The sequence below is a fragment of the Oratosquilla oratoria genome, chromosome 6 (genome assembly GCF_046742065.1).
Source record: "Oratosquilla oratoria isolate Oo_2021 chromosome 6, ASM4674206v1, whole genome shotgun sequence".
Lineage (NCBI taxonomy): Eukaryota > Metazoa > Arthropoda > Malacostraca > Stomatopoda > Squillidae > Oratosquilla > Oratosquilla oratoria.
Genome location: NC_134782.1, coordinates 70907218 through 70926658, shown reverse-complemented (window position 1 = coordinate 70926658; position 19441 = coordinate 70907218). Strand labels below are relative to the sequence as shown.

General features: G+C 43.7%; 1 protein-coding gene across 11 annotated transcripts in view; it reads right to left on the bottom strand.

The window, feature by feature from the left end:
• LOC143026595 (uncharacterized) overlaps nt 1-19441 on the bottom strand; it is a 321375-nt gene that overhangs the window by 117777 nt on the left and 184157 nt on the right. For 10 of the 11 annotated variants that reach the window (XM_076187254.1, XM_076187255.1, XM_076187256.1 and 7 more), the window contains 9 exons: nt 17450-17550; nt 14398-14457; nt 14055-14247; nt 6201-6309; nt 5787-5950; nt 5015-5152; nt 4357-4605; nt 1060-2212; nt 634-752 (listed from right to left, as the gene is read on the bottom strand). In XM_076187254.1, the coding sequence (XP_076043369.1) occupies nt 634-752; nt 1060-2212; nt 4357-4605; nt 5015-5152; nt 5787-5950; nt 6201-6309; nt 14055-14247; nt 14398-14457; nt 17450-17550 (2286 nt within the window). The remainder of the gene's footprint in view (nt 1-633; nt 753-1059; nt 2213-4356; nt 4606-5014; nt 5153-5786; nt 5951-6200; nt 6310-14054; nt 14248-14397; nt 14458-17449; nt 17551-19441) is intronic. The other variant, XM_076187258.1, reaches the window with a different exon arrangement.

The window sequence follows — 19441 nt, the reverse complement described above, 5'->3', positions numbered from 1 at the left end:
TGAAAGAAAACGGGTTGCACAGGGTGGCATACACATAGGATTATGTGGTCCTCTACAAAGTTTGTCAAAAATAATTCCCAATTTGAAAGTTTTATGGTTTGCACCATGACAGTTGCCTTGCATATATCAATAAATTATTGCACCTTTGATTACTTGTCACAGAGAAAACAAAAATAATTCTTTTAATTAAAGCTGGGAGACATGTAGCTGCTCACTCCCATCACTATCACAATATGAAGGTACAATCAACCAACAAGTTGAACAAGAAAAAAGAAATAATAAATAAATAGAAGAAAAAAAAGAGGGAAGGAGAAGAAGGAAGAGTCCTTCCATTTCATTATCTTTAAAATGTTAAACAATTCAAAACACATAACTTGTTACAAAGACTGGCAACATCATCTAGAAACATACTTGCAAATATTGCCAGATTGTCCTAATTTGTAGAGCCACTCCAACCATAAAAATCTCTTTGCAGACACATAAATCTTAAGTCTGATTACACATTCAATAATAATAAACTAAACAAATTCACACAACACTACATCTATTAACACAGAAAACAAGAATTAATGCTTACAAATATGAAATATTGCTGCAAACATCAGGCAAACCTAAATTAATCCTTCCACCTACCTGCTTGTTTTTGTAGTATTCTTTCTTGTTTTCCCGAGCTTTAGAAGTGTAAATTTTGCGTTGCTCTGAGTCCAAATTCTTCCATATCCTTTTTATCTGTCTCTCTCGGTCAGCTAATACTAAAATAAGCAAGAACCTCATTAAAGGGTGTTACCTAGTTTACAACATATGGATTAGCTCCCCTTTCACAATATTCACTATTAATCTTTTTGGCAATATCTGAAAGATTAATCAACCCCTTCAAGAATGTGGCATACAAGTCTGTTCTGGCTAATATCAAACAATTCTATTCAGCTCAGGCTTAGAATTTTCTGTCCTGAACCTTATTTGATTGTTGAATAAGACTGCACTACAACAGAAATGCTGAACATAAGTACGTCGCCTATTCTGAAGGGTTTTATGGATGTATAAATCAAAGTTACCAACCTGGATAGTCCTTCTTCAGGTTGGGCTTGTGAATGTTTGTGTACAACACTCCTGCTTTGGTGGCTTTAGGTCCTAAGGATTCATCTTCTTCTAAACTTAGACTCTGAGAGAGCGACTCATTGGTCCATGTTGTCTTTGTTGGCTGTGAAAAGGCTGTAGTAGGTGGCTTAGCTGGTGTTGTTGGTTGCTGTGGTGCTTTATTGACTTTGCCAAAGGATTTTGGAGTACTAGGGAAAGTGGCTGGTGTAGGCTGTCGCAGACTGGGAGGACCCCCAGTGTGGGCAATAACTGGACTGGGTTGGGGATTACCAATTGGACTGACCTGAGCTGCAATGGGGCTCGGTTGTGCTCCCACAACTGGACTTGGTAATGGCACAGGACTTGGACTAGGTAATGGAACTGGGCTCTGTAAGGTGGGGATGGGGCTTGGTCCAGGTATGGGACTAGGGCCTGGAATAGGGCTCGGCCCTGGGATAGGACTCGGCCCTGGGATGGGACTTGGCCCTGGGATGGGACTTGGCCCTGGGATGGGACTTGGCCCGGGGATGGGACTGGGCCCCTGGATGGGGCTTGGGCCTGGGATGGGACTCTGGCCTGGTACTGGACTTGCATGAGTGCTTGAACTCACAATGGGTAAATTATGAGGGGGTGCTCCTATTGTGCTGGTACCTAATGGTGCCATAGGAGGCTGGTTGGGCCGTAGGGAAGTGGTGGCTGTAGTTGTAGTAACAGTAGTCACTGTTTCCTCTGGCCCTTTGGTTGTAGGCTGCAGTTGACATGGACTTGGGGAGGTGGTACTGCCAGTAGTGATGGTGGTGCTTGAACTCACAGGTCCTCGGAGGGATGCGGTGGACTCTTGACTGTCTGTGTTGTCATCTGGCAGGTCTTTCATTATGTCAGTGACATGATCTAATATAAACTCAGGCACTAAGATAGCCCTCAGTTTGCCAGCATCATCTCCACTCTCTGTGGTGATGTTGTCTAGAGACAAGTCCTCTTCTCCCGTAAGGTTAGTGTCATCATCTTTGGTAATGTCGTCATTCATTATGTCCTGTACAAGTGCATCAGTGAGTAGATCCCCTCCAGCAGCAGCAGCCTCAGCAAAGATAGCATTAATGGCCTCATCATTTTCATCTTCTGGTAGATCCTCTGCCTATAGAAAAAGAAAAAGGAATTGATGCACTAATTCCTGTTCATATTCTTTCATATTTTGTATATTAGTAAAGCAGAGTACGGTTTCATTCTTAACCCTTAGCAAACAAGGATGCTGACATCGACAACCTAAGGCACAATGGATATACAAGGATGCCCATATTGGCGTCCTGATTACATTTAATTTTTGTTGTAGCCAAATGATCTTGTATTCTGTACTGGCTCTCCCTGGAGGTTCTACTGCTCCACCCACCCTTCCTGTTCCCACCAATAATGTATATCAACTAGATCATGCCCAACCCTCATTTTGTGTTGGGTTTTCATACATTGGGCAGTTGGTGATAACAGATCAAAGGACTTGTGTTTATTACTTCTTTTTTCACACATAGAGAGAAATAATGGATCATGTGTATTTACCTAGTTGTATTTTACGGGACGAGAGCCATGCTCGTAGTGACCCGTTTTCCTATGTCTCCGCATCCAGTTTATTCTTAAAATCTTGTATAGTTTTGGCATTCACTGTTTCTCTGTTTAGTTTGTTCTAGACATCAATCATTCTATGAGGGAAGCTATTCTTTTTCAAATCTCTTCTGTAACTGTCCTTCTTTAGCCTTGATCATGGCCCAGGAAAGGAAAGAAAAGAAAAGAAAAGAAAAGAAAAGAAGAAGAAGAAGAAGGAAAAAAAAAAAAAAAAAAAAAAAAAAAAAAAAAAAAAAAAAAAAAAAAAAAAAAAAAAAAAAAAAAAAAAAAAAAAAAAAAAAAAAAAAAAAGAGAGAGAGAGAGAGAGAGAGAGAGGGGGGGAAGGGGGGGGGGGAGAAAGGAATGGATGGAGACAGGAAAGGAGAGAGCAAGGAATGGAGGGAGAGAGGAAGGGAGGATGAGAGGGAGAGCAAGAGAGAGGAAGGGGGAAAGAGAGAAAGGGAGAGAGAGAGGAAAGGAAAGAGGAAGTGAGGGAGAGAGGAAGGGAGGAAGAGAGGAAGAGCAAGAGAGAGGAAGGGAGAAAGAGAAAGGGAGAGAGAGGAAGGAAAGAGGAAGGGAGAGAGAAAGAGAAGATGAAAGAAAAATGAAAGAGAAAGAGAAGATGAGAGATAAGGAGTGAAAGAGAAGATGAAAGAGATAAAGTGAAGATACATACATACATATACCAAAGGCTTTTTCCCCCTTACAAGGGAGGTAGCCAAAAAACAAAGGCATAAAAACCATTCCCACCCATTCCATCCCATATACACTCCACTCCCCTCCACCCTCTACCCTCCCTCTTATCTTGGCACCTCCTTTCCCAGTTTCACCTTCATCCACATTAACCTTGAAGAAACCTCCTTCCACTTCACTAAACATTTACCTATCTCTTCCCTTACTAGTATAGCCACCCCTTCTCTCCCTTGATCCCTCTTCACTCCTGAGAATCTCCCAACTACACTCCTAAACTCACATTTGTCCTTCCCTCTCAACTTAGTTTCACTCAAAGCCAACACATCCATTTTTCTTCTCAGAAACATACTACCTATCTCTTCCCTTTTACTCTCATCTGTACCACATCCACGCACATTAAAAGACCGAAACCTTGGGGTGCTGGTTGGAAAACTCCTAGACCCTCTTATGCCTTTACTTTCTTTAGGAATGTCCCCTGTGGGGCTACAGGGAGAAGGATGCCTAGTCCCAATCCCCGTCCCGTTTTTCTCGCCTTTTACGAACCAAGTGGGAGTACTTGGTGGCAGCATTCTTTTCCCCACCACAGGGTAGGCAAAACAAAGAAATGAAATTCAGAGAAATGGTAGAGGGCAGCAACAAAGGGTTAGGGGACAGCATAACGGAGGGACTGTAGCAGTATAATAAAAGCTTAATAATTTCTCTGTGAGGAGTCTTCCTCTATCACAGACAAAATGATGTGTGGCTCTGGTCCATAGGGGCACCCCAGATAGACCCTAAAGTATCATTTGCATGCTACTTTGCCATAACAACATGCAGATGCAGCCAATACCACAGATGGGGTATTGGCTGAAGATGAATAAGTGAAGATGAAAGAGAGAAAGGAGATTAAAGCGAGAAAGAGAAGATGAAAAAGAGAAAGGGAAGATGAAAGAGAGAAAGAGAAGATGAAAGAAAGATAAAATAGGCAGAAGAAAGAGATAAAAAGCTACTTACAATTTCATCTTTTTCTCTAACCCCAGCCCCTTTTAAATCACTGCTTGATTTTGTGGACGACTTAGGGGAAATTTTTGGTATGGGGCCTGCAGTCCGGGATGAAGAACCATGCCTCAACTGCTGTGAACCCTGGGCTGCTTTTGGTCGAACTGTACTCTGTACCTCTTGTGAAACTGTTCCACCCTCTAATCTTCTCTGCTGTGCCTGCTTCTGTTTATCTCTTGCAGCCTGCACCATTTCCAATTCATCCTGTTGGTGTTAAAAAAGATATGCATTACATACAGGGGGTGGGGGGGCAGGGGATTGCAAAGATTGCAATTGCAGAAGGGAAATGGGTATGAATACCTGCAATGAAAATCTAAGGTAGGTGGCCAAGTCTAAAAGGCAAGTACCCATTCCCACCCACCACCCTCTCCACCCTTTCATCTTAGCTCCTCATGGATGACAGGTCATCCCTGTATCCTGATGAAGCAAGACACAGCATGTCCGCACTAAGGCTGGCAATCCCCCCTTCTCCATCCCCTCTATGGCAGCCCCCTCATTTGCAAAGGGGTTACAAGGCTCACAATAGAACACATCACCTGAAGAGGATAGTCTACTAATATTTACACCAGTTCTTTCCTTTCATGTAACTGCAGCAAAGAACAAAACAACCCACCTTGGAAAGCCGAATTGTCATATCAGAGTCAAATAAACTGATGGCATCCTCTTCCACTTTTTCATCCATATCACTCAGCTGTTTCATTTCCTCTTCTAAGTTACTAGTATCCATCAGATTCCGTCCAAAGAATGCTTCCTGTAATAACAAAAGCAAAATAATGATTGTATATAAAATCATATTCACACTCAAATCACAAACCAAGCACTTCTTGACCAACCACCAAACTCCCTACACCATCAAACTCCACACATTATCCCCACAGAAAAAGCCTCTCAAGAAAAGCAAGAGCCACACTAGCATAACTATGTTCCAGTCACCATCCAGCACTAAAACAGTACTTAGAATAGGACTGGCCACTGAAACAAACTGCCCCATATGCAACCTACCTATCTATATACCAAGGGTTTCTCCCCACTTCTGAGGGAGGTAGCTAAGTCAAAGGCAACCCACTCCCACCCATTCCACTCCCATCTACCACCCTTGTTTCTCTCTCATCTTAGCTCCTTCTGGAGTTTCATATGCAACTACCACACATAAAACACTGAAGATCTTACACCCTACACTGTCCCACCCATGCTACTCATATATCCAAACAATATTTCTTCTTTCAATGACTTGTGTACCAAGCTGAGGGCTGTTGCTCTTTATCTGAGAACCATGGGTCTCCTATAAGAGATCTTGGGGCAATAGACAGATTGATTGATGAACTAATCTCTTAATACTCCCTTATATGTCATGGTACTTTAAGATTATGATCTATCTTACACACCTGCATGTATGAGGGAAATTTTTCTAACAACTTTATTTTCTTCTTTGTTCTCCAGTTGCTCCTCTTTCTCCTAAGTTCTAGAACTTGAGGATCCATTGCAGCTTCTTCTTTGGCTTTATCTTCTTCCTTTTTACCTCTTAAGCGTACTTGAAACCCACCAATGCCTGCAAAAATCAATGAACATCTTTATATCATACATATATGAGATTGTACAATGTGTCTACAGGAAGAAAAGTAGCTTTCCTATCAGGTGGCAAGTTGCTCCTTTCATGTACTTTCCACCATAAATGAAATATAAATTCATATGTAGAGTGGTAACCCACCCTCCAACATATCCTTTGAGGAGAACTTCATGGAAGAGTGGAATTTTCAGTAAACACAAATAAGTACTTACATATACAATCGCTAACATACCTAATGTTTTAATATTCCTATATCTTCTTTTTCTTAATGTATATGTACCAGGTTCTGGCCCTGGTAAGGTGTAAAAGCCATCCGGTAGATCTGGAGGTGTGCCATCATCCTGGAAAGCAATACAAAATATTCAGTGTCCATATATACATATACCAAGTGTTTTTCCCTTAATACTCCATCGACAGAAATGACTCAGATATGCACACAAAGGTTGCCAATGATGCCTCCCTTCAATAACACTGATTTTAGCATCCTCCAGTGGAATATCAATGGGTCCCTCAGCAAATGGTTGTATCTCCTGTCTATCGCTCAGCAATAGGATTTCAATATCATTCTTCTCCAGGGAACATTACTAAGGTAGGTGTGATTCCTGGGTTATCACACTTTTTCCTTACTGCGCAGTGACACTATGAGAGGCTGTATGCACCTTATCAAGGACAGCCTAACCTGCAGCAAAGACACCAACCCCATATACTGTGATTATGTGGAGGCTCATGTGGTCCTTGTACAATGAGCCCTCCACCATCTACAACTTGTACAGGGGCCTTCACGTGGTCCTGGACCTTGGAGATGTGAGCATCCTCACTAGGGACAGATTCCTCATTCTTGGAGGGGATTTCAATGTTCACCACCAACCTGTCATCCACACAGGGCCCCAATGCTGCTATGAATCATCTGGACTTCACATTGAACTCCTTCCCTGACATCGCCTTGTTGAATGACAGATCTTCGACCCACTTACGGGGAGGTAGGCTTGACTTAACCCTTGTGACTGCCACCCTTTCCTTCCTGTGCATGATGGGAGATCCACACCAGTGATCACTTTGCCACATGTAAGTACATACAGGATGTGGCTTCGCTACTGGTGGAACACACTAAAGACCAACTGGCCTCTCTTCTCCAATGTCCTGGCATCCTAGGAACTGGATACAACACTTCATCATGGGACATTGACAGCTTGGAGGCAGACTTCTCAGCCACTCTCCATGCTGCTGCGGAGGGTGGATTCTGCCGCAAGGACAGTCCACCCGAAGACACAAGAATCACTGGTACTACAATGAACAGATGAGAGAGGCTAACCACAGGGTGTGCATGTTCTGCTGTGCCTTCCGATGGAACAGAACACAGGTCACTCTTGCCAGCCTCCAAGTGGCAGTTCGCAAGGCACATGCCATGGCTACGCATGTCAGGATAAACTTCATGAAAGGTGTGAGGGCTTGAACATCCATACCTCCCTCTCAGAACTCTGGAGAAAACTACATGTAGCCACTAACACGTCGTCTCACCCACATCGAACTCATCATGCCCCAGTTGAGGAGGCACAGCAGTTGGTAGAGGAATCTGTCTCTCAAACCAGCAGCGCCTTCCTGCTGCAGCAGCAGCTGCAGAAGGGAAGGATCCAACATGTCGGGGATATGATGGTCCAGCCAGACGAGACTGACAGAATTCATTCTCAGAGACCTCACGGCCACCTGCAGACCTGACAAGGACACTGCTCCTGGTGAGGACCACATCACCTACTCCATGCTGGCACACCTTGGACCAGCAGAGGAGGAGGCCTTTCTCCGTGTAGTTAATGCATGCTGGAGGACTGGCAGACTGCCCACAACCTGGAAGATGGCCACAATAGTGCCGATTCCAAAACCTATGGACCCCAGTGCCCACCACCCCATCAGTTTGGTCAGTTGCATGGGGAAAACAGCAGGATGATACACAACAGGTTGCTATAGAAACTAGGTCTGTTGCATGAGTATGTCTATGCTTATTGCAAGGGCACTGGAACTGCTCACAGCACTGCCACCCTTCTCGCTGCAGTGAGCAGCATGCCCTCCATCACAATAATCCTCAAACTGGAAAAGGCCTTCAAGTTTGGCAGTCCTCTGGCTATTCAAGACATTCTCACCTCTGCAAGGGTGTGAGAGGCAGACTGCTCACCTGGATAGGCGACTACCTGTCATATAGATCTGTGTGCATGTGCTTCCAAGATCATATGTCTGCGCCCAGGGCGTTGGAGAACAGTACACCACAGGGAGGGGTCCTAAGCCTGAAACTCTTCAACGTGCTGATCTCCAACATATAGGAGCTCCCACGGGTGCAAAATCATCTCCTACATGGATGACCTGGCCCTCATCATTGCTGGGAAGCAGTGGTGCTACAACAGGGCATAGCGCTGCCTAGACATATCAGGATCAGACTCAAACTCTCCCCATGGAAGTCCAAAGCCATGGCATTCGGCCTCAGGTGGGGGGGAAGGAATCCCTTGTCACTCAGGAATTCATGCTGGACTGGGTGTTCCACTTCCAGTACCTGGGCGTATGCATCAACATGGGACTCGCCTTCAACTGGGAGATATCCTACCTCTGGGACAGAATGACAGCCAAAACCACATTAAAAACAGCCATGTATGGAGGGGTACTTGGTGCCATGCATCAAGTCCTACACATGTACTACATACAAGGTATGTGCTCTATTGTAGATTATGCTGACTCGGCTCTCATTACTGTGGCCACAGAAAGGCTCCAGTGGCTTGAACCATGCCAGAAAGATGCAGCTAGAGTCTTCCTGGGAGTGCAACGGTGGAACAAAGTTCTCAAACTCTAGTGGGAAGCCTTGCTTCCACCTCTTCACTGATGCCAGTCTGTGGGAATGACATTCCCTCCCCCCTCCAAATATATATATATATATATATATATATATATATATATATATATATATATATATATATATATATATATATATATACATATATATGCGACTGGAGGAAGTGGATAGTTTTAGATACTTGGGTGCAAATGTGGCAGGAAAAGGTGGAGGTAGAATGTAGATTGAGAGAAGCGAGTAAATGCCTTGGTGGATTAAAAAGTGTAATGAGGAATAGACATTTGGGAATGGATGCTAAGAGGAGACTATATGAAGAAGTGATTGTGCCAACAGCACTGTATGGGGCAGAAACATGGAACATAAGAGAGGAAGAGAGAAGGAGTTTGAATGTGTTTGAGATGAGGTGTCTGAGAAGTATGATAGGGGTTACTAGGCTGGATAGAGTGAGAAATGAGGAGGTGAAGAGAAGAACAAGGGTGGAAAGGTGGTTGGGAGATAGGGTTGATGAAAGAGTATTAGGATGGTTTGGACACATGGAAAGAATGAGTGAAGAAGGACTAGTAAAAGGTATGGAAGGCAGATGTGGAGGGAGTGAACATGAAGGGACATTCTAGGATGCGGTGGATGGATGGGGTGAAGGGGGCTTTGGGGAAGAGGGGAATGTCTGTTGAGGAAGGACGGGAGAGGAGAGAAGACAGGGGTGAATGGAGAATGGTTGTATATAGGTGATGTTGTGATGCATGAGGTGGAATGGGCGGGGGGATGGGGGGTGATGTAGTATGTGTGAGCAATTTTTGACGCAGTCCGAAGGGATTTCTCCCCGTCTTCTCCTTTATGCATGGGGGGACGGAGAGGGGAGTCGCCGATTTAATGAAGCGGCCTTGCTGTGGACGTGCTGTGTCTTGCGACACTGTTTCTGACCCAGGGCAGTGGACAAGGTGCAGGGATGACCCATCATCCAGGAGGTGCTAAGATGAGAGGGAGGGTGGAGGGGTGTGGAGTGTATTCAGGGATGAAATGAATGGGAATGATTTTATGCCTTTTCCTTTTTGGCTACCTCCCCTGTATGGGGGGAAAACCCTTGGTATATGTATGTATGTATATATATATATATACACACACACACATATATACATATATATATACACATACACACACACACATATGTACAACACTGAATGGGTCCCAGTGATTAGAGATAAATTTTAACAACCACAATGCACTTTAATTCTAAGCCATCAACATCGGGAGACCCAATGGGGGAAAGGTGCCTCAACATTGGAAAGATGCTAACATCATACATACATACATATACCAAAGGCTTTTTCCCCCTTACAAGGGAGATCGCCAAAAAGAAAAAGGCATAAAAACCATTCACACCCATTCCATTCCTAATACACTCCACTCCCTTCCACCCTCCCTCCTATCTTGGCACCTCCTGGATGATGGGTCATCCCTGCATCTTGTCCACTGCCCTGGGTCAGAAGCAGTGTCGCAAGACACAGCACATCAACAGCAAGGCCGCTTCATTAAATCGGCGACCCCCCTCTCCGTCCCCCCATGCAGAAAAGGAGAAGACACGCACACACACATATATATATAATACACACACACACACACACACACACACACATATGTACAACACTGAATGGGTCCCAGTGATTAGAGATAAATTTTAACATCCACAATGCACTTTAATTCTAAGCCATCAACATCGGGAGACCCAATGGGGACTTCTCACTCAAAGAGGGAAAGATGCTAACATCATACATACATACATATACCAAAGGCTTTTTCCCCCTTACAAGTGAGATAGCCAAAAAGAAAAAAGCATAAACCATTCACACCCATTCCATTCTTAATACACTCCACTCCCCTCCACCCTCCCTCCTATCTTGGCACCTCCTGGATGATGGGTCATCCCTGCATCTTGTCCACTGCCCTGGGTCAGAGGCAGTGTCACAAGTGGGCATGGGGGTAGAATGTAGATTGAGAGAAGCGAGTAAATGCCTTGGTGGATTAATAAGTGTAATGAGAAATAGACATTTGGGAATGGATGCTAAGAGAAGGTTATATGAAGGAGTGATTATGCCAACAGCACTGTACGGGGCAGAAACATGGAACATGAGAGAAGAAGAGAGATGGAATTTGAATGTGTTTGAGATGAAACATCTGAGAAGTATGATAGGGGTTACTAGGCTAGATGGAGTGAGAAATGAGGAGGTGAGGAGAAGAACAGGGGTGGTAAGGGAGTTGGGAGATAGGGTTGATGAAAGACTATTAGGATGGTTTGGACACATGGAAAGAATGAGTGAAGAAAGATTAGTAAAAGAAGTGTGAAAGGCAGAGGTGGAAGGAGTGAATATGAGGGGGCATCCTAGGATGAGATGGATGGATGGGGTGAAAGGGGCATTACAAAAGAGAGGAATGTCTGAGGAGGAGGGACGGGAGAGGGACAGAAGATAGGGGTGAATGGAGAGGGGTTTTGTATAGATGATGCTGTGATGCACATTAACATCGGGAGACCCAATGGGGACTTCTCACTCAAAGAGGGAAAGGTGCCGCAATATTTGAAAGATGCTGACATCATACATACATACATATACCAAAGGCGTGGATGTGGTACAGATGAGAGTAAAAGGGAAGAGAGAGGTACTATGTTTGTGAGAAGAAAGATGGATGTGTTGGCTTTGAGTGAAACAAAGTTGAAAGGGAAGGGTGAGTGTAAGTTTGGGAGTGTAAGTGGGAGGTTATCAGGAGTTAAGAGAGGGCGAGGGAGGGAAGGGGTGGCTATTCTAGTAAGTGAAGAGATAGGTAAATGTGTTGTGGAGTGGAAGGAGGTTTCCTCAAGGATAATGTGGATGAAGGTGAAACTGGGAAAGGAGATGTGGGTTTTTGTAAGTGCCTATGGGCCTGGCAGTGAGAAGAGTGTAGAGGAAAGGGAGGTCTTTTGGATAGATTTAAATGAGTGCATAGAGAATTTAGGGAGAAATGTCAATGACATAGTACTAGGAGACCTTAATTCTAGGGTAGGAAATGGTCCAATTGATGGAGTGGTTGGGAAATGTGGAGTTCCAGGAAAGAATCGTAGTGGAGAGTTGATGATGGAAATGTGTCAAGAGAGTTGAAACCGCAGTGGGAGGAAAATAGTCGAATCAGCATTAATTGAGGAATGCCCTAATATTAATATTTCTAAAAGGCAGTGGACACCTGACATAATTTCACGCGCGGCAGTTAACAAGCTGGTACGGACCTTACAACCCCCCCTCTCCTCACCCCCTCCTTCCTCCACCACCCCAGTTTGCCCCGCACCTGAGTGAGGTCATCTGTCCACATCTCTTCTTCTCTGTAGCTTATAAGTCCCCTTTGTACTTTCCTGAAGAGGGCTACAGTTGATAGCCGAAATATAGGATTCTTCTTTATTCGAAGTTTATTTTCTCCGACTGTGGGTTCCTGTGTGTCATTTACAAATGTGCTACCACATTTCTGTTTAGAAAATGTATGTACCGTATTTTCCGGCGTATAGTGCGCGACTTTTTACCGTTGGAAGGGCCTAAAAATGGGGGGGTGCGCGTTATCTGGTGGTGCGCATTATCTACGGCCTACGATAAAAAATTCTGCGGCTGTGTGTGTAATTTTTTTCACAACAACGTGACGATGTTGGCCGTCACAAAGTCGGGAGGCACACTTCTCTGTGAAGTTCTGTGAGAACAAGAAGAACAGCCATGGTGACATGAAAGAATACGCCAGCATGGGCTACCGTATATAAATATTTAGTATAGGTAGGTATCTATCGAATCTTATATTTCATGATTAAATAGGCCTAAACACCATGAAACATGATCAATATTCATGATATTTGCCCATGTTCACAGCATCCTAGTTTGAATTTTTATGTTGGCTTTGTTGCTTCACTTTAGGTATGGTACAAATTCCATTGCGGCCGTTCATAAACTCGAGTCAAACACCTGACTACAACACCCTCTTTCAGAAGTTATATTAACTAAACGTCACCTCGATGAGAGACTGTCCTATTTCACCACTGTCATTGCAGGTTCAGTTTATTTCAGTATTAAATAAAAAATGGTAAAGATGAATTATTTCCTCAAGATATAAAATGAAAATTTTCTGTAAAAATCTCGAAATTTTTCTGTATATTTTACTTTCAATAAACTTTTTTTTAGATCATATTTCCTACAAACTATTTAAGCTACAAAGTAATAAGGGACCAACGCACAACATGAGTCATATACCGGTACATGTAGTTCCGACTTTTTCTTAGTTGTGTCCTGATTGATGCCTAAACCGACACTTAATTTAGTGACAAATCAACAGATTTCTCAGCGGTGGCTCTAGCCAATGAAAAATACTTCTCCATGTAACTTCGTTCACATGATATAAATACCGAGGTAAAACTGCGTTATAGACGAATGCGATCGGGCATGCGCGTTATACGTCGGTGCACGCTATCTGTGTACCGAGATAACGAAGTGCATGGGTGCGCATTATAACCCGATGCGCATTTTAAGCAGGAAAATACGGTACTAGTTTGATCAAATGTATTCAATAACTTTTGTTTCCCAGACTCTACGCTTTCATTTCATACCAGCTGAATGATGTGGAAGGATTTTCCATTTAAGTAGTTAGAGCTTCACTATGCCTTATATATATACATAGGAGGAACACAATACCCTGAGGAATTATACACTTATGTAGGGAGTAATTATGCCAAGTTCATTAAATACTTATTTGAAAATTAAATTTCACATACTCTATAAAGCAATGCGACACTCCTTTAAACTACCTATAACCCAAATTTCAGGAAAGGGAGAGATGAGGTTAATTTTATTCTATTTATTTATTTTTTGGTCAATCACACCAATAATGCCCCAGTTATTAAAAATTGGCTTGTACAGGCTATGATAAAGCCTAAGTGATACCTGCATGCTACTGGTTTTTTGAGAGAACCTGTATTTAAATTCTTTTAATCTCACCACTGTCTACATCCACTACTTCACTGTCAAATGATACTCCAAAAGTATAGGTTAGGCTAAAATGTGGATTCTGCCTGATAATGTTGAGGCTGTAGGTCTCCTTCAGGAATGAACTGTAGCAACAGACTAAAGGTCAAGCCCAATGTCAAATCTGTCATATCAGCCAAAAATACAGTTATAAACTACAGTTCCATATGGGTAATACAACTCATATTCAACCTTGGACAAAACTTCCACCTTGTGGATCCAGTAAACATACCTTGGCTTGCAGTACTGTTCCTTCCTTCATACCATACACCCAATGCTTTGGCTCATCCAGTTCCATCTTTTCATCATCATCATCATCGTCATCATCCATATCACGGCTACCACTGCTTTCAATGGATGGTCCCCGATTTGTTCGTTGCCCTCTGGGTGCCCGACTAGGTAGTGTATTTGTATTATTGTAATTTCTGTGAAGTAAATATTTTTCATATTAGCACTAAAAAGAAGTTACTGTCCAGATGCAGGGAATATACATTACCAATGAAATAATTTATCAGTTCATAAGAAATTAAGAATTCTTAATTTATTATTATTATTAAAAAACGAAAAAGTATTACTGAGCTGACAACTGAATCAATCCAATGCTCCAGACCTCTCTAGCCAGAGAGATGTGGTCCCTACAATAAAATTATAATACTATCAATAAAATACATACATAAACCAAGGCTTTACCTCCCTTACAAGGGAGGTAGCCAAAAAGAAAAAGACATAAAATCATTCCCACCCATTCCATCCCTACACTCCACTCCCCTCCACCCTCCTTCTTACCTTAGCACCTCCTGGATGATGGGTCATCCCTGCAACTTGTCCACTGCCCTGGGTCAGAAGCAGTGTCGCAAGGCACAGCACATACACAGCAAGGCTGCTTCATTAAATTGGCGACCCCCCCCTCTCCGTCCCCCCATGCAGAGAAGAAGAAGACGGGGGAGAAATCCTTTCGGGCTGCGTCAAATTTTGCTCACACATACTACCTCACCCCCCATTCCACTTTATGCATCACAACATAATTCATATACAACCATTCTCCATTCACCTCTGTCTTTTGTCCTCTCCCATCCTTCCTCAACAGACATTCCCCTCTTCCCCAAAGCCCCCTTCACCCTACCCATCCATCTCGTCCTAAGACATCCCTTCATGTTCACTCCCTCCACATCTGCCTTCCATAACTCTTTTACTAGTCTTTCTTCATTCATTCTTTCCATGTGTCCAGACTATCCTGATACTCTTTCATCAACCCTATCTCCCAACTCCCTTTCCACCCCTGTTCTCCTCCTCACCTCCTCATTTCTCACTCTATCTAGCCTAGTACATACATACATATAGCAAGGCTTTTTCCCCCTTCCAAGGGAGGTAGCCAAAATGGGAAAGGCATAAAAACACTCCCACCCATTTCATCCCTAAATACACTCCACACCCCTCCCACCCTCCCTCTCATCTGAGCACCTCCTGGATGACGGGTCATCCCTGCACCCTGCCCACCGCCCTGGGTCAGAAGCAGTGTCGCAAGACACAGCACATCCACAGCAAGGCCGCTTCATTTAATCGGCGACCCCCCCTCTCTGTCCCCCCTTGCATATAAGGAGAGGACGGGGAGAAATCCCTTCGGGCTGCGTCAAAATTTACTCACACATACTACCCCCTCCTCATGCAATCACAACATCATCCATACACAACCATTCTCCACTCACCTCTGTCTTCCGTCCTCAACAGACATTCCCCTCTTCCCCAAAGCCCCCTTCACCCCATCTATCCACCTCATCCTAGGACGTCCCCTCATGTTCACTCCCTCCACATCTGCCTTCCATACCTCTTTTACTAGTCTTTCTTCACTCATTCTTTCCATGTGTCCAAACCATCCTAATATTCTTTCATCAACCCTATCTCCCAAATCCTTTTTCACCCCTGTTCTCCTTCTCACCTCCTCATTTCTCACTCTATCCAGCCTAGTAACCCCCACCATACTTCTCAGACACCTCATCTCAAACACATTCAAACTCCTTCTCTCTTCTTCTCTTATGTTCCACGTTTCTGCCCCATACAGTGCTGTTGGCACAATCACTCCTTCATACAGCCTAGTAACCCCATCATACTTCTCAGACACCTCATCTCAAACACATTCAAACTCCTTCTCTCTTCTTCTCTTATGTTCCATGTTTCTGCCCTGTACAGTGCTGTTGGCACAATCACTCCTTCATACAGTCTCCTCTTAGCATCCATTCCCAAATGTCTATTCCTCATTACACTTTTTAATCCACCAAGGCATTTACTCGCTTCTCTCAATCTACATTCTACCTCCACCTCCACTCCACCTTTTCCTGCCACATTTGCACCCAAGTATCTAAAACTATCCACTTCCTCAAGTCGCTCTCCCTTAATGCTCACTTCCAGTCTGCTGCCACTTTCACCCCTTGTACATCTCATCACCTTACTTTTACCCACATCCATCTTCAGATTTCTTCTTTCACACAATCTCTCAAACTCTGTCACCAACTTCCTCAATCCCTCCTCTGATCCTGCCACAAGCGCAGTGTCTCCCGCAAACAACAGCTAGCTCACTTTCCACTTTTCTCCATTTTCTTTAACCATTTTCAATCCCTGACCCACTACCTTTGCATTTACCTCTCGCACCACCCCATCCATGTACAAGTTGAACAGCCAGAAAGACATAAAGCATCCTTGACGAAGTCCCACCTTTACCTCGAACCACTCACTCTCTCCATTTCTAATCCTGACACATGCTCTACTACTCTCGTAAAAAATCTTGACAGCTCCTAGCTATCCTCCTATCCCATATATCCACAAAACCTCCCACAGTGCCTTCCTGTCTACCCTATCATAAGCCTTTTCCAAATCCATAAAAGCCCAAAAAACATCCTTCCCCTTTCCTATAGCTTTCTCACATATCTGTCTTACCACAAAAATCTGATCTATGCAACCTCTACCCATCCTAAATCCACACTGTTCCTCACCAATTACTCCCTCTGTTCCTCTCCTAATCCTCTCAATCAAGATCCTCCCATAAGCCTTCCCAACTACACTTAACAAGCTAATCCCTCTGAAACTACTACACTCACACTTGTCCCCTTTTCCCTTGTAAAGTGGAACTATACAGGCACTCCTCCGGCACTCTACCCTCTCTCCAGCAAACATTAAATAACCTCACCAGCCAGTCCACCATCACTGTACCTCCTTTTTTTTTTTTTTTTAGACATTCAGCATGGCATCCATCCATGCCTTACTTGCTTTCATCATCTTAACAACTGCCTTCACTTCATCCTTCCTTATTTCTCCTCCATTATCCTCACTCATCATGGTCATCAGTACATACATACATATACCAAGGCTTTTCCCCCCTTACAAGGGAGGTAGCCAAAAAGGAAAAGGCATGAAATCATTTCCACCCATTCCATCCCTGAATACACTCCACACCCCTCCACCCTCCCTATAAGTCTTAGCACCTCCTGGATGATGGGTCATCCCTGCACCTTGTCCACTGCTCTGGGTCAGAAGCAGTGTTGCAAGACACAGCACATCCACAGCAAGGTCATCAGTAAAATACAATAATAAAAACTAGACTAAATACATAGTCAAAACACTGAAAAAACTAACCTTCCTTTCTTCTGTGGCTCCAGGGTTAAATTCTTTATTTGTACCATTCCCCATTCAGACAAACATATTCCATCAACCCAAAACTGTGCCTTTGATGTAACCTGAAACAACAAATTCCTGAGATATATGACTAATACACAGAAAACAATATAATACAAATTATCGAATAGAATGGGAATACCACATTAACTCCATGAAAATGGTTGTTGCTCTTGGAAAGCCCAAATTGTCAGAGTATAATAACATATCTATATACCAAGAACTTTTTCATCCGTATAAGGGAGGTAGCCAAGTCAAAGGTACATACCAACTCCCACCCATTCCACTCCCCTCCAGCATCTCCTCCTCCCTCTCATCTTAGTTCCTCATGGATGATGGGTCATCCCTATATCCCAGCCATTGCCCTGGGTCTGTGGCAATTTAGCAAGACTCAGTACATCCCCAGCAGGGCAACTTCACTTAATCTGTGACCACCCCATCTCTGTTGCCTTATGCAAAAGAAAAGAAGACTGGGACCAATCCTCTTGGATTGCATAAATTCAAAAGAAATATGTTGGGAGGAAATGACAGTGAAGGGCAGAGATGAACTCTGGGGCAATGTCCTGCTTGACATGACCATCGAATACACAATGACTCAGTGGATAAAGGAAAATACCAGATACAAAGGTAGTGAAGAACCATCAAGGCTGGATTTAATACTTACGACAGAGCCTGAAATTGACGATAAAATTTATTTCAAAACTCCGATAGGAAAGAGCGACCATGTACTAATAGAATTTGAGTTGAAAGAGCAAACTGATCAAAGCAGAAATTATAAACATAGAATAGGAAGACTAATGTACAAAACAAATTTTGAAAAACTAAAAAAACTATGTCGCAACATGAACTAGGAAAAATTCCTAAATGAAGAAACTGAGATGGAAGACAAATGGAGTATACTAAAAGAAATTTATAATACATACATACATATACCAAGGCTTTTTCCCCCTTACAAGGGAGGTAGCCAAAAAGGACATACATACATACATATACCAAGGCTTTTTCCCCCTTCCAAGGGAGGTAGCCAAAAAGGGTAAGGCATAAAAACACTACCACCCATTCCATCCCTAAACACACTCCACACCCCTCCCACCCTTCCTCTCATCTGAGCACCTCCCGGACGACGGGCCATCCCTGCACCCTGCCCACCGCCCTGGGTCAGAAGCAGTGTCGCAAGACACAGCACATCCACAGCAAGGCCGCCTCACTTAATCGGCGACCCCCCCTCTCCGTCCCCCTTTGCATATAAGGAGAGGACGGGGAGAAATCCCTTCGGGCTGCGTCAAAATTTACTCACACATACCACCCCACCCCCTGCCCATTCCTCCTCATGCAGTCACAACATCATCCATATACAACCATTCTCCACTCACCTCTGTCTTCCGTCCTCTCCCTTCCTTCCTCAACAGACATTCCCCTCTTCCCCAAAGTTGAACAGCCAGGGCGACATAACGCATCCTTGACGAAGTCCCACCTTTACTTCAAACCACTCACTCTCTCCATTTCTAATCCTAACACATGCTCTACTACTCTCATAAAAACTCTTGACAGCTCCCAAAAGCTTTCCTCCTATCCCATAAATCTGCATAACCTCCCACAGTGCCTTTCTGTCTACCCTATCATAAGCCTTTTCCAGATCCATAAAAGCCCAAAAAACATCCTTCCCCTTTCCTATAGCTTTCTCACATATCTGTCTTACCACAAAGATCTGATCTACACAACCTCTACCCGTCCTAAATCCACACTGTTCCTCACCAATTACTCCTTCTGTTCCTCTCCTAATCCTCTCAATTAAGATCCTCCCATAAGCCTTCCCTACTACACTCAACAGGCTAATCCCTCTGAAATTACTACATTCACACTTGTCCCCTTTTCCCTTGTAAAGAGGAACTATACAGGCACTACTCCAGTCCTCCGGTACTCTACCCTCTCTCCAGCAAACATTAGCCCCTT